The 13,737-nt window shown below is 41.9% G+C and overlaps 1 protein-coding gene across 5 annotated transcripts in view; it reads left to right on the forward strand.

Annotated features, from left to right (window-relative positions):
• LOC133643377 (ephrin type-B receptor 2-like) overlaps nt 1-13,737 on the forward strand; it is a 291,286-nt gene that overhangs the window by 151,451 nt on the left and 126,098 nt on the right. For all 5 annotated transcript variants that reach the window (XM_062037896.1, XM_062037898.1, XM_062037897.1 and 2 more), the window contains exon 3: nt 765-1,449. In XM_062037896.1, the coding sequence (XP_061893880.1) occupies nt 765-1,449 (685 nt within the window). The remainder of the gene's footprint in view (nt 1-764; nt 1,450-13,737) is intronic.

Consider the following 13,737-nt stretch of genomic DNA (forward strand, 5'->3'; position numbering starts at 1 on the left):
AGGAGCATGCTTCATAAACTAACAGACTTGGTCAAACATCAGAGATGTGGGTGGTGTAAAGTGCACCACCAGCAACATGCTTCAGTCAACTAACAGACTTGGTCAAACATCAGAGATGTGGGTGGTGTAAAGTACACCACCAGCAACATGCTTCAGTCAACTAACAGACTTGGTCAAACATCAGAGATGTGGGTGGTGTAAAGTGCACCACCAGCAACATGCTTCAGTCAACTAACACACTTGGTCAAACATCAGAGATGTGGGTGGTGTAAAGTGGAGGTAAAGAGGAGCATGCTTCAGTCAACTAACAGACTTGGTCAAACATCAGAGATGTGGGTGGTGTAAAGTGCACCACCAGCAACATGCTTCAGTCAACTAACAGACTTGGTCAAACATCAGAGATGTGGGTGGTGTAAAGTGCACCAGCAGCAACATGCTTCAGTCAACTAACAGACTTGGTCAAACATCAGAGATGTGGGTGGTGTAAAGTGCACCACCAGCAACATGCTTCAGTCAACTAACACACTTGGTCAAACATCAGAGATGTGGGTGGTGTAAAGTGGAGGTAAAGAGGAGCATGCTTCAGTCAACTAACAGACTTGGTCAAACGTCAGAGATGTGGGTGGTGTAAAGTGCACCAGCAGCAACATGCTTCAGTCAACTAACAGACTTGGTCAAACATCAGAGATGTGGGTGGTGTAAAGTGGAGGTAAAGAGTAGCATGCTTCAGTCAACTAACAGACTTGCTGTTTGTGGTCCAACAGTGGGAGGAGGTGAGCGGTTACGACGAGAACATGAACACCATCAGGACGTACCAGGTGTGCAACGTGTTCGACAACAACCAGAACAACTGGGTGAGGAGCAAGTACATCCGGCGTCGAGGCGCACAGAGGATCCACGTGGAGATGAAGTTCTCGGTGAGGGACTGCAGCAGCATCCCCAACGTTCCCGGCTCCTGCAAGGAGACCTTCAACCTCTACTACTACGAGTCCGACTCGGACACGGCCACCCGCACCTCGCCGGCCTGGATGGAGAACCCCTGGACCAAGGTGGACACCATCGCGGCGGATGAGAGCTTCTCCCAGGTGGACCTCGGGGGCAGGGTGATGAAGATCAACACGGAGGTGCGCAGCTTCGGCCCCGTGTCGCGGAACGGCTTCTACCTGGCCTTCCAGGACTACGGCGGCTGCATGTCCCTCATAGCCGTCCGCGTCTTCTACCGAAAGTGCGCCCGCATCATCACCAACGGGGCCCTGTTCCAGGAGACCCTGTCGGGGGCGGAGAGCACCTCGCTGGTGGCGGCGCGGGGTGTTTGTATCCCCAACGCCGAGGAGGTGGACGTGCCCATCAAACTCTACTGCAATGGCGACGGCGAGTGGATGGTGCCCATCGGACGCTGCATGTGCAAGGCCGGCAACGAGGCGGTGGAAAACGCCACCGTGTGTCGAGGTATGTGAACTACACATGTACGTCTGTCTTCCTGAATGTCCTCAGAGGACGCAGTGTGATTAATCAAGACTGAAAGTGTCTTTATTGAAGCGGCCAAAGCCGTGAGAAAAGAAGCGATGGCCTACGCGTGCTTGTCAGATACTGCCATCTATTCAGCAACATACTTTTATCATTCTCTAGCTGCTGGATAACTTAAGAAAAGAGGTGATGGCCTACGTGTGCTTGTCAGATACTGCCATCTATTCAGCAACATACTTTTATCATTCTCTAGCTGCTGGATAACTTAAGAAAAGAGGTGATGGCCTACGTGTGCTTGTCAGATACTGCCATCTATTCAGCAACATACTTTTATCATTCTCTAGCTGCTGGATAACTTAAGAAAAGAGGTGATGGCCTACGTGTGCTTGTCAGATACTGCCATCTATTCAGCAACATACTTTTATCATTCTCTAGCTGCTGGATAACTTAAGAAAAGAGGCGATGGCCTACGTGTGCTTGTCAGATACTGCCTTCTATTCAGCAACATACTTTTATCATTCTCTAGCTGCTGGATAACTTAAGAAAAGAGGTGATGGCCTACGTGTGCTTGTCAGATACTAGCAAACATCATATCATCTATTGTCAGATACTGGCAAACATCATATCATCTATTGTCAGATACTAGCAAACATCATATCATCTATTGTCAGATACTGGCAAACATCATATCATCTATTGTCAGATACTGGCAAACATCATATCATCTATTGTCAGATACTGGCAAACATCATATCATCTATTGTCAGATACTGGCAAACATCATATCATCTATTGTCAGATACTGGCAAACATCATATCACCTATTGTCAGATACTGGCAAACATCATATCACCTATTGTCAGATACTGGCAAACATCATATCATCTATTGTCAGATACTGGCAAACATCATATCACCTATTGTCAGATACTGGCAAACATCATATCACCTATTGTCAGATACTGGCAAACATCATATCATCTATTGTCAGATACTGGCAAACATCATATCATCTATTGTCAGATACTGGCAAACATCATATCACCTATTGTCAGATACTGGCAAACATCATATCACCTATTGTCAGATACTGGCAAACATCATATCATCTATTGTCAGATACTAGCAAACATCATATCATCTATTGTCAGTTACTGGCAAACATCATATCATCTATTGTCAGATACTGGCAAACATTATATCATCTATTGTCAGATACTAGCAAACATCATATCATCTATTGTCAGATACTGGCAAACATTATATCATCTATTGTCAGATACTAGCAAACATCATATCATCTATTGTCAGATACTAGCAAACATCATATCATCTATTGTCAGATACTAGCAAACATCATATCATCTATTGTCAGATACTAGCAAACATCATATCATCTATTGTCAGATACTAGCAAACATCATATCATCTATTGTCAGATACTAGCAAACATCATATCATCTATTGTCAGATACTGGCAAACATCATATCATCTATTGTCAGATACTAGCAAACATCATATCATCTATTGTCAGATACTGGCAAACATCATATCATCTATTATCAGATACTGGCAAACATTATATCATCTATTATCAGATACTAGCAAACATCATAGCATCTATTCAGCAACATACTTTCATAATTTTCTAGCTGCTGGATAACTTAAGAGGCTGCTTCAAACTAATTATATTGCTAACTTTTAGGGCTTCCCTCAAGGTTTTGTCCCGTCACTCATATAAAACTGTTCAAACTTAGTTGTTTATGTATATATATATATATATATATATATATATATATATATATATATATATATATATATATATATATATATATATATATATATATATATATATATATATATATATATATATATATATATATATTAATGTGTATATTTATATATGTATATATATGTATATACAGTATATGTATATGTATATATATATAAATATATATGTATATATATATTTGTATATATGTGTATATATGAACGTATATACACACATATAAACCAAGGAAACCTTGACTATATATATACATATATATATATATATATATATATATATATATATATATATATATATATATATATATATATATATATATATATATATATATATATATATATATATATATATATATATATATATATATATATATATATATATAGTGGAGGTTTCTGTGGTTGATCCATTATACAGTGCTTAATACTGGTGTAGAGTGGGATGTAACTCCACAGATACTTAATACTGGTGTAGAGTGGGATGTAACTCCACGGATACTTAATACTGGTGTAGAGTGGGATGTAACTCCACATATACTTAATACTGGTGTAGAGTGGGATGTAACTCCACAGATACTTAATACTGGTGTAGAGTGGGATGTAACTCCACGGATACTTAATACTGGTGTAGAGTGGGATGTAACTCCACGGATACTTAATACTGGTGTAGAGTGGGATGTAACTCCACATATACTTAATACTGGTGTAGAGTGGGATGTAACTCCACATATACTTAATACTGGTGTAGAGTGGGATGTAACTCCACAGATACTTAATACTGGTGTAGAGTGGGATGTAACTCCACAGATACTTAATACTGGTGTAGAGTGGGATGTAACTCCACAGATACTTAATACTGGTGTAGAGTGGGATGTAACTCCACATATACTTAATACTGGTGTAGAGTGGGGTGTAACTCCACAGATACTTAATACTGGTGTAGAGTGGGATGTAACTCCACATATACTTAATACTGGTGTAGAGTGGGATGTAACTCCACGGATACTTAATACTGGTGTAGAGTGGGATGTAACTCCACAGATACTTAATACTGGTGTAGAGTGGGATGTAACTCCACGGATACTTAATACTGGTGTAGACTGGGATGTAACTCCACGGATACTTAATACTGGTGTAGAGTGGGATGTAACTCCACAGATACTTAATACTGGTGTAGAGTGGGATGTAACTCCACAGATACTTAATACTGGTGTAGAGTGGGATGTAACTCCACAGATACTTAATACTGGTGTAGAGTGGGATGTAACTCCACAGATACTTAATACTGGTGTAGAGTGGGATGTAACTCCACAGATACTTAATACTGGTGTAGAGTGGGATGTAACTCCACGGATACTTAATACTGGTGTAGAGTGGGATGTAACTCCACAGATACTTAATACTGGTGTAGAGTGGGATGTAACTCCACGGATACTTAATACTGGTGTAGAGTGGGATGTAACTCCACAGATACTTAATACTGGTGTAGAGTGGGATGTAACTCCACAGATACTTAATACTGGTGTAGAGTGGGATGTAACTCCACAGATACTTAATACTGGTGTAGAGTGGGATGTAACTCCACAGATACTTAATACTGGTGTAGAGTGGGATGTAACTCCACGGATACTTAATACTGGTGTAGAGTGGGATGTAACTCCACAGATACTTAATACTGGTGTAGAGTGGGATGTAACTCCACAGATACTTAATACTGGTGTAGAGTGGGATGTAACTCCACAGATTGCAGGATGTAACTCCACAGATAGCTGCAATTGCAGACAAAGGATTGACTTTGTTGACACCCCTAGTAGTCCTAGTAGTCCTAGTAGTCCTAGACCACCATGAGTGAGGTTCCAGCAGCAGCTCCACCAAAGTGTGCGTGTAATGGTCCTGACTGCCCGTGGTTGCCCATAGGGCTGAGCTGTAATGGTCCTGACTCTTCATTGGCCGCCCATAGGGCCGAGCTGTAATGGTCCTGACTCTTCATTGGCCGCCCATAGGGCCGAGCTGTAATGGTCCTGACTCTTCATTGGTCACCCATAGGGCTGAGCTGTAATGGTCCTGACTCTTCATTGGCCGCCCATAGGGCCGAGCTGTAATGGTCCTGACTCTTCATTGGCCGCCCATAGGGCCGAGCTGTAATGGTCCTGACTCTTCATTGGTCGCCCATAGGGCCGAGCTGTAATGGTCCTGACTCTTCATTGGCCGCCCATAGGGCCGAGCTGTAATGGTCCTGACTCTTCATTGGCCGCCCATAGGGCTGAGCTGTAATGGTCCTGACTCTTCATTGGTCGCCCATAGGGCCGAGCTGTAATGGTCCTGACTCTTCATTGGCCGCCCATAGGGCCGAGCTGTAATGGTCCTGACTCTTCATTGGTCACCCATAGGGCCGAGCTCCTCCAGGAGTGCAGGCCATGAACACGCAGAGATCCTCTGCCAGCCAGCATCATCACAGCAGCCTGCATGTTTGGCTGACCTTCTTGTAAGTCGCCGCTTCAAACGTCCCCGGGCTCATTATTTGTCACGCCGCTCTTTTCCCGCCTAATCGGATTATGCACATAATTGTTTTCCTCGCGGCGGAGAAGGTCCGCTGAGCCCTTCCCTACCCTGGCAGCCAGCTCTGTGCGAGGAGGCTGGGCCCACACCACGCCAGACACATGTTCCTCACATCTTCCTCACATGTTCCTCACATCTTCCTCATACCACTACATGTTCCTCACATGTTCATCACATGTTCCTCATACCACTACATGTTCCTCACATGTTCATCACATGTTCCTCATACCACTACATGTTCCTCACATGTTCATCACATGTTCCTCACATCTTCCTCACATGTTCCTCACATGTTCCTCATACCACTACATGTTCCTCACATGTTCATCGCATGTTCCTCATACCACTACATGTTCCTCACATGTTCATCACATGTTCCTCACATCTTCCTCACATCTTCCTCACATCTTCCTCACATGTTCCTCATACCACTACATGTTCCTCACATGTTCCTCACATGTTCCTCACATGTTCCTCATACCACTACATGTTCCTCACATGTTCCTCACATGTTCCTCATACCACTACATGTTCCTCACATGTTCATCACATGTTCCTCATACCACTACATGTTCCTCACATGTTCATCACATGTTCCTCATACCACTACATGTTCATCACATGTTCATCACATCTTCCTCACATCTTCCTCACATCTTCCTCACATGTTCCTCATACCACTACATGTTCCTCACATCTTCCTCACATGTTCCTCACATGTTCCTCATACCACTACATGTTCCTCACATGTTCATCACATGTTCCTCATACCACTACATGTTCCTCACATGTTCATCACATGTTCCTCACATCTTCCTCACATCTTCCTCACATCTTCCTCACATGTTCCTCATACCACTACATGTTCCTCACATGTTCCTCACATGTTCCTCACATGTTCCTCATACCACTACATGTTCCTCACATGTTCCTCACATGTTCCTCATACCACTACATGTTCCTCACATGTTCATCACATGTTCCTCACATCTTCCTCACATCTTCCTCACATGTTCCTCACATGTTCATCACATGTTCCTCACACCACCACATGCTCCTCACATGTTCATCACATGTTCATCACATCTTCCTCACATGTTCATCACATGTTCATCACATGTTCATCACATGTTCCTCACACCACCACATGCTCCTCACATGTTCATCACATGTTCATCACATCTTCCTCACATGTTCATCACATGTTCATCACATCTTCCTCACATGTTCATCACATGTTCGTCACATGTTCATCACATGTTCCTCACACCACCACATGCTCCTCACATGTTCATCACATGTTCATCACATCTTCCTCACATGTTCATCACATGTTCATCACATGTTCATCACATGTTCCTCACACCACCACATGCTCCTCACATGTTCATCACATGTTCCTCACATCTTCCTCACATGTTTCTCATACCACTACATGTTCCTCACATGTTCCTCACATGTTCATCACATGTTCCTCACACCACCACATGTTCCTCACATGTTCCTCACACTACCACATGTTCATCACATGTTCATCACATCTTCCTCACATGTTCATCACATGTTCATCACATGTTCATCACATGTTCCTCATACCACTACATGTTCCTCACATGTTCCTCGCATGTTCCTCACATGTTCATCATACCACTACATGTTCCTCACATGTTCCTCACATGTTCCTCATACCACTACATGTTCCTCACATGTTCCTCACATGTTCCTCACATGTTCCTCACACCACTACATGTTCCTCACATGTTGCTGCCAGCACCCTGAGTGCCCATGTAAGCTGCATGTGTGTTAGAGTGCCTCCTGAGTGGAGCCTTGATGTGATGCTCATGAATTGGGAGACTTCTTTTATCCTGGTCTCCTGTCCTGAAAGGCCATGTCAGCTTGGAGCTGCGGTGTGTGTGTGTGTGTGTGTGTGTGTGTGTGTGTGTGTGTGTGTGTGTGTGTGTGTGTGTGTGTGTGTGTGTGTGTGTGTGTGTGTGTGTGTGTGTGTGTGTGTAATGTGTGTGTGTGTGTGTGTGTGATGTGTGTGTGTGTGTGTGTGTAATGTGTGTGTGTGTGTGCGTGTAATGTGTGTGTGTGTGTGTGTGTAATGTGTGTGTGTGTGTGTAATGTGTGTGTGTGTGTGTGTAATGGATTGATCCAGGATATTACAACATAATGAATAGATGTGCAAGATCTTCTTTCATAGGCCAGTTTACGGAGCTGCAGCCAGCGCCGGGATGGAAGCTGCTATTTGGACCTCATATTTAGAAAGCAAGCTTGGTCCCAACATGCAATTACGGCCGTGACAATGAAAGTGTTGGCTAATCCCTCACAAATAATCTTCTTGTCAGCAAATGAGTCCAAACACGGACATGGAAGGGAAGGGAAGGGGCGTCCTCACCACTATGTGCCTTACATGCCACATGACATGTGAAGAAGTGGTGGAGGAAGCATGTTCTTCTTTGTTTCTTACATGCCACATGACATGTGAAGAAGTGGTGGAGGAAGCATGTTCTTCTTTGTTTCTTACATGCTTGTATGTACAGCAAGTAGTGGACATAGAGAGTTCAGAAAGCATAAGAACAAGTATATACATTTGATTATTTACATCTGATTATTTACAATCCGGGGAGGTGGGATGTGGAAGGGGGAGGGTGTTAGTTTAGGGTTGTAGCTGCCTGGAGGTGTTCTTTTATTGCGGTTTTGAAGGAGGATAGAGATGCCCTTTCTTTTACACCTGTTGGGAGCGCATTCCACATTGATGTGGCATAGAAGGAGAATGAGTTAAGACCTTTGTTAGTTCGGAATCCGGGTTTAACGTGGTTAGTGGAGCTCCCCCTGGTGTTGTGGTTATGGCGGTCATTTACGTTAAGGAAGTAGTTTGACATGTACTTCGGTATCAGGGAGGTGTAGCGGATTTTATAGACTAGGCTCAGTGCAAGTTGTTTAACTCTGTCCTCCACCTTGAGCCAGCCCACTTTAGAGAAGTGGGTAGGAGTGAGGTGGGATCTGGGGTGGAGGTCTAGAAGTGATCTGACTAGCTTGTTCTGAGATGTTTGGAGTTTAGATTTGAGGGTTTTGGAGGTGCTAGGGTACCAGGAGGTGCATGCGTAATGGAAAAAGGGTTGAACGAGAGTTCCCGCCAGAATCCTCAAGGTGCTTTTGTTGACCAGAGAGGAGATTCTGTAGAGAAATCTCGTTCGTTGGTTGACCTTTTTGATTACCTTGGTTGCCATTTTATCACAGGAAAGGTTAGCCTCTAGAATGGAACCTAGGTAGGTGACCTCATCTTTCCTGGTGATAACAATGTCACCCACTTTTATGGTGAAGTCATTGACTTTCTTAAGGTTGATGTGGGACCCAAACAGGATGGATTCAGTTTTACCCAAGTGTATGGATAGCTTGTTGTCAGCGAGCCAGGTGCAAGTTCTACACAGCTCAGCACTGAGGATTTTCTCCACCTGTGACTTGTCCTTGCCGGATACCAGCAGGGCAGAGTCATCCGCAAACAAGAACAATTCACAGTCGCATGCTGATGACATGTGGTTTATGTATATTAGGAACAGTAAAGGTCCCAATATACTGCCTTGGGGGACTCCACAGCTCACCGAGAGGGGGGTGGGGGGGACACGGTGCCGTTCACCTCTACCACCTGTTCCCTCCCCTCCAAGTAAGATTGCATCCAGCTCCAAGAGGTTTTGTTAAATCCGATTGCTCTGAGCTTATCCAACAGTATAGCGTGGTTAACGGTGTCAAAGGCCTTCTGAAGGTCCAGCATGACCATGCCGCAGTATTTGCCCGCGTCCACCTCATGTTTGATGTGGTCGCTCACATAGAGAAGGCATGTGTCAGTGGAGTGGTTAGTTCTGAAGTCAGATAGAGAAGGCATGTGTCAGTGGAGTGGTTAGTTCTGAAGTCAGATAGAGAAGGCATGTGTCAGTGGAGTGGTTAGTTCTGAAGTCAGATAGAGAAGGCATGTGTCAGTGGAGTGGTTAGTTCTGAAGCCAGATTGGAATTTGTACATGAGTTTATTAGTGGCAAGGTAACTATCCACCTGTTCATAAACGATTTTTTCCATTACTTTCTAAATGGAACTGAGAATAGAAACAGGTCGGTAGTTGCCAGGTTCCAATTTGCTTCCTTTTTTAAAGAGGGGAGTTACTCTTGCTATCTTGAAATCTTTTGGTACTTGGCCTTGTGTAATTGATATGTTTATTATGTGTGAGATGATCGGGGCAATGATGGAGGCAGAGTCCCTGAGGAATCTGGAGGGGATATTGTCAAGGCCCGTGGCCTTGTTAGGGTGGAGCACGCTCAATTTTTAAATATTCTTATATAAGTGTTATAATGAAGACAACACATGATGTAAGTGTCTATATTAACTATTTTAGCCTACTATCAAAATGACTATGTTGCAGGCTGAAGCAAGTCTTTGTTGACAGAAATGTTGAAATATAATATTTATTCTACACATTTTTAGAACATTGGAAATCATTAGTAAAACAGAGGATTCTCAGAGGGTGAGATAACTCCTGGTAATGACTGTCTTAGAATGACCAAAGGTATAGATGTGTGTGTCCAAGTTAAAGCAAACTGTCTTCTTCTAATGGATTTATTACAATCTTTGCAAGCTGAGTAACGTTTTCTGTGGTCTGGAACAACATGGCACACAAACAACTATCATAAATGCAGCCAATATTACATACATATAATGTGTCATGAGACATGCAAATATACATTAAATACAAAGAGGACATAAGTAAAGGATATTAAATGAGCTCAAATATAGCTACAAATGAGGCATGATGATGCAATATGTATATACAGCTAGCCTTAAATAGCATGTTAGCATTGATTAGCTTGCAGTCATGCACTGACCAAATATGCCTGATTAGCACTCCAACAAGTCAATAACATCAACAAAGCTCACCTTTGTGCATTCACACACAGCATAAAAGGTTTGGTGGACAAAATGAGACAAAGAAGGAGTGGAATATTTTACATGTAAACAAACTGTTGCGTCACAGTCCACACTATGGTGAGTTCAAGAACTGACGAAATGAGTAGGACAAAAGGATGTTGACCAAATACTCATATTAAACATATTCAACAGTGGTAGTTCTAACAATTGGGTAAGTTTGTGTCATGTTGGTCAACAAACAAAAAACATACTACAACAAACAAAAAAATAGTTTCCCTAACTTTTTCCATTTTAAATCCTTTTTTAAAAATGCTCCAAGGAGCCACTAGGGCGGCACTAAAGAGCCGGGGGTTGCTGAGCTCCGGTATAAGGAAAGGTGGAAACACTTGAACTGTGAAATGGTTTGAATGTAGAAATACTGGGATTGAATGTTGAAGATAGGAAACTATTGCACCAAACTATGAATTGAAGATAGGAAACTATTGCACTGTACTATGAATTGAAGATAGGAAACTATTGCACTGTACTATGAATTGAAGATAGGAAACTATTGCACTGTACTATGAATTGAAGATAGGAAACTATTGCACTGTACTATGAATTGAAGATAGGAAATTATTGCACTGTACTATGAATTGAAGATAGGAAACTATTGCACTGTACTATGAATTGAAGATAGGAAACTATTGCACTGTACTATGAATTGAAGATAGGAAACTATTGCACGGTACTATGAATTGAACATGAAAGTTATGATAGTAAGTGGATCATTTGTACGATTCATCATTTCATTGAAATTGGTTCCTCACTATTTTGCCACTTGAACACATTATAGAGCAGATGAAGAGAGTCAACACAATGGAGGTATAGGTGTTAGAACAATAGCATAGGTGAATCATAGAGCAGATGAAGAGAGTCAACACAATGGAGGTATAGGTGTTAGAACAATAGCATAACTGAATCATAGAGCAGATGAAGAGAGTCAACACAATGGAGGTATAGGTGTTAGAACAATAGCATAAATGAATCATAGAGCAGATGAAGAGAGTCAACACAATGGAGGTATAGGTGTTAGAACAATAGCATAGGTGAATCATAGAGCAGATGTAGAGAGTCAACACAATGGAGGTATAGGCCTTAGAACAATAGCATAGGTGAATCTTAGAGCAGATGAAGAGAGTCAACACAATGGAGGTGTAGGTGTTAGAACAATAGCATAACTGAATCATAGAGCAGATGAAGAGAGTCAACACAATGGAGGTATAGGTGTTAGAACAATAGCATAGGTGAATCATAGAGCAGATGAAGAGAGTCAGCACAATGGAGGTATAGGTGTTAGAACAATAGCATAGGTGAATCATAGAGCAGATGAAGAGAGTCAACACAATGGAGGTATAGGCCTTAGAACAATAGCATAGGTGAATCATAGAGCAGATGAAGAGAGTCAACACAATGGAGGTATAGGCGTTAGAACAATAGCATAGGTGAATCATAGAGCAGATGAAGAGAGTCAACACAATGGAGGTATAGGTGTTAGAACAATAGCATAGGTGAATCATAGAGCAGATGAAGAGAGTCAACACAATGGAGGTATAGGTGTTAGAACAATAGCATAGGTGAATTATAGAGCAGATGAAGAGAGTCAACACAATGGAGGTATAGGTGTTAGAACAATAGCATAGGTGAATCATAGAGCAGATGAAGAGAGTCAACACAATGGAGGTATAGGTGTTAGAACAATAGCATAGGTGAATCATAGAGCAGATGAAGAGAGTCAACACAATGGAGGTATAGGCCTTAGAACAATAGCATAGGTGAATCATAGAGCAGATGAAGAGAGTCAACACAATGGAGGTATAGGCCTTAGAACAATAGCATAGGTGAATCATAGAGCAGATGAAGAGAGTCAACACAATGGAGGTATAGGTGTTAGAACAATAGCATAGGTGAATCGTAGAGCAGATGAAGAGAGTCAACACAATGGATGTATAGGCCTTAGAACAATAGCATAGGTGAATCATAGAGCAGATGAAGAGAGTCAACACAATGGAGGTATAGGCCTTAGAACAATAGCATAGGTGAATCATAGAGCAGATGAAGAGAGTCAACACAATGGAGGTATAGGTGTTAGAACAATAGCATAGGTGAATCGTAGAGCAGATGAAGAGAGTCAACACAATGGAGGTATAGGCCTTAGAACAATAGCATAGGTGAATCCCTCTTATTGAATTTTCTCCATCTGGAGAGCATTTGAAGACAAGAAATCAACGCTGCAGCCTCCTTTATTTCCCCGGGTGCCGCTCGCTCATAATGGCGCCTCTAATTGACTAACCGCACACGGGGAGGTGGGAGAAAACTGCGCTGATGACTGGATGATTGCCTTTTGTGCTGGGAGATGAAGAAATGCAAATCAAACGCACCCTTCAGGACGTTTATGTGCGGCGTAAACAAAGATGAGAGGTTGGTGTTGGCTTCCATTTGGACATATTTAACCTGGTGGTGCAACCACTCCTTTTCACAACCATTTGATTCTCAATTTGAGATTCACAAACAATAAATATATATATATATATATATATATATATATATATATATATATATATATATATATATATATATATATATATATATATATATATATATATATATATATATATATATATATATATATACATATATATATGTATAAAACCAAAAACTACTACATCAGCAAATACAATATATACAAATACGATACCAGAAATGACAAAGACAAGCACATTAGTGAAGTGGATATATAACACTGCATTGGCAAATGGACATTATTGCACTACAATTGAAACAATAATATTAACAATAGAAATGACAATATGGATGATGTTTACATCTATTATCAACATTACATTTTCCTAATAAAGAGGAAGTATTTCCTGTACTTGCCTGCCGTCTGCATCCCGGGGTCCAGACAAACTCCAGAACATAACAATAGTCCCCTCGTTGTTGTGACTGCCGACTTTGTGGATGCCAC

The sequence above is a fragment of the Entelurus aequoreus genome, linkage group LG26 (genome assembly GCF_033978785.1).
Source record: "Entelurus aequoreus isolate RoL-2023_Sb linkage group LG26, RoL_Eaeq_v1.1, whole genome shotgun sequence".
In the NCBI taxonomy this organism is placed as follows: Eukaryota; Metazoa; Chordata; class Actinopteri; order Syngnathiformes; family Syngnathidae; genus Entelurus; species Entelurus aequoreus.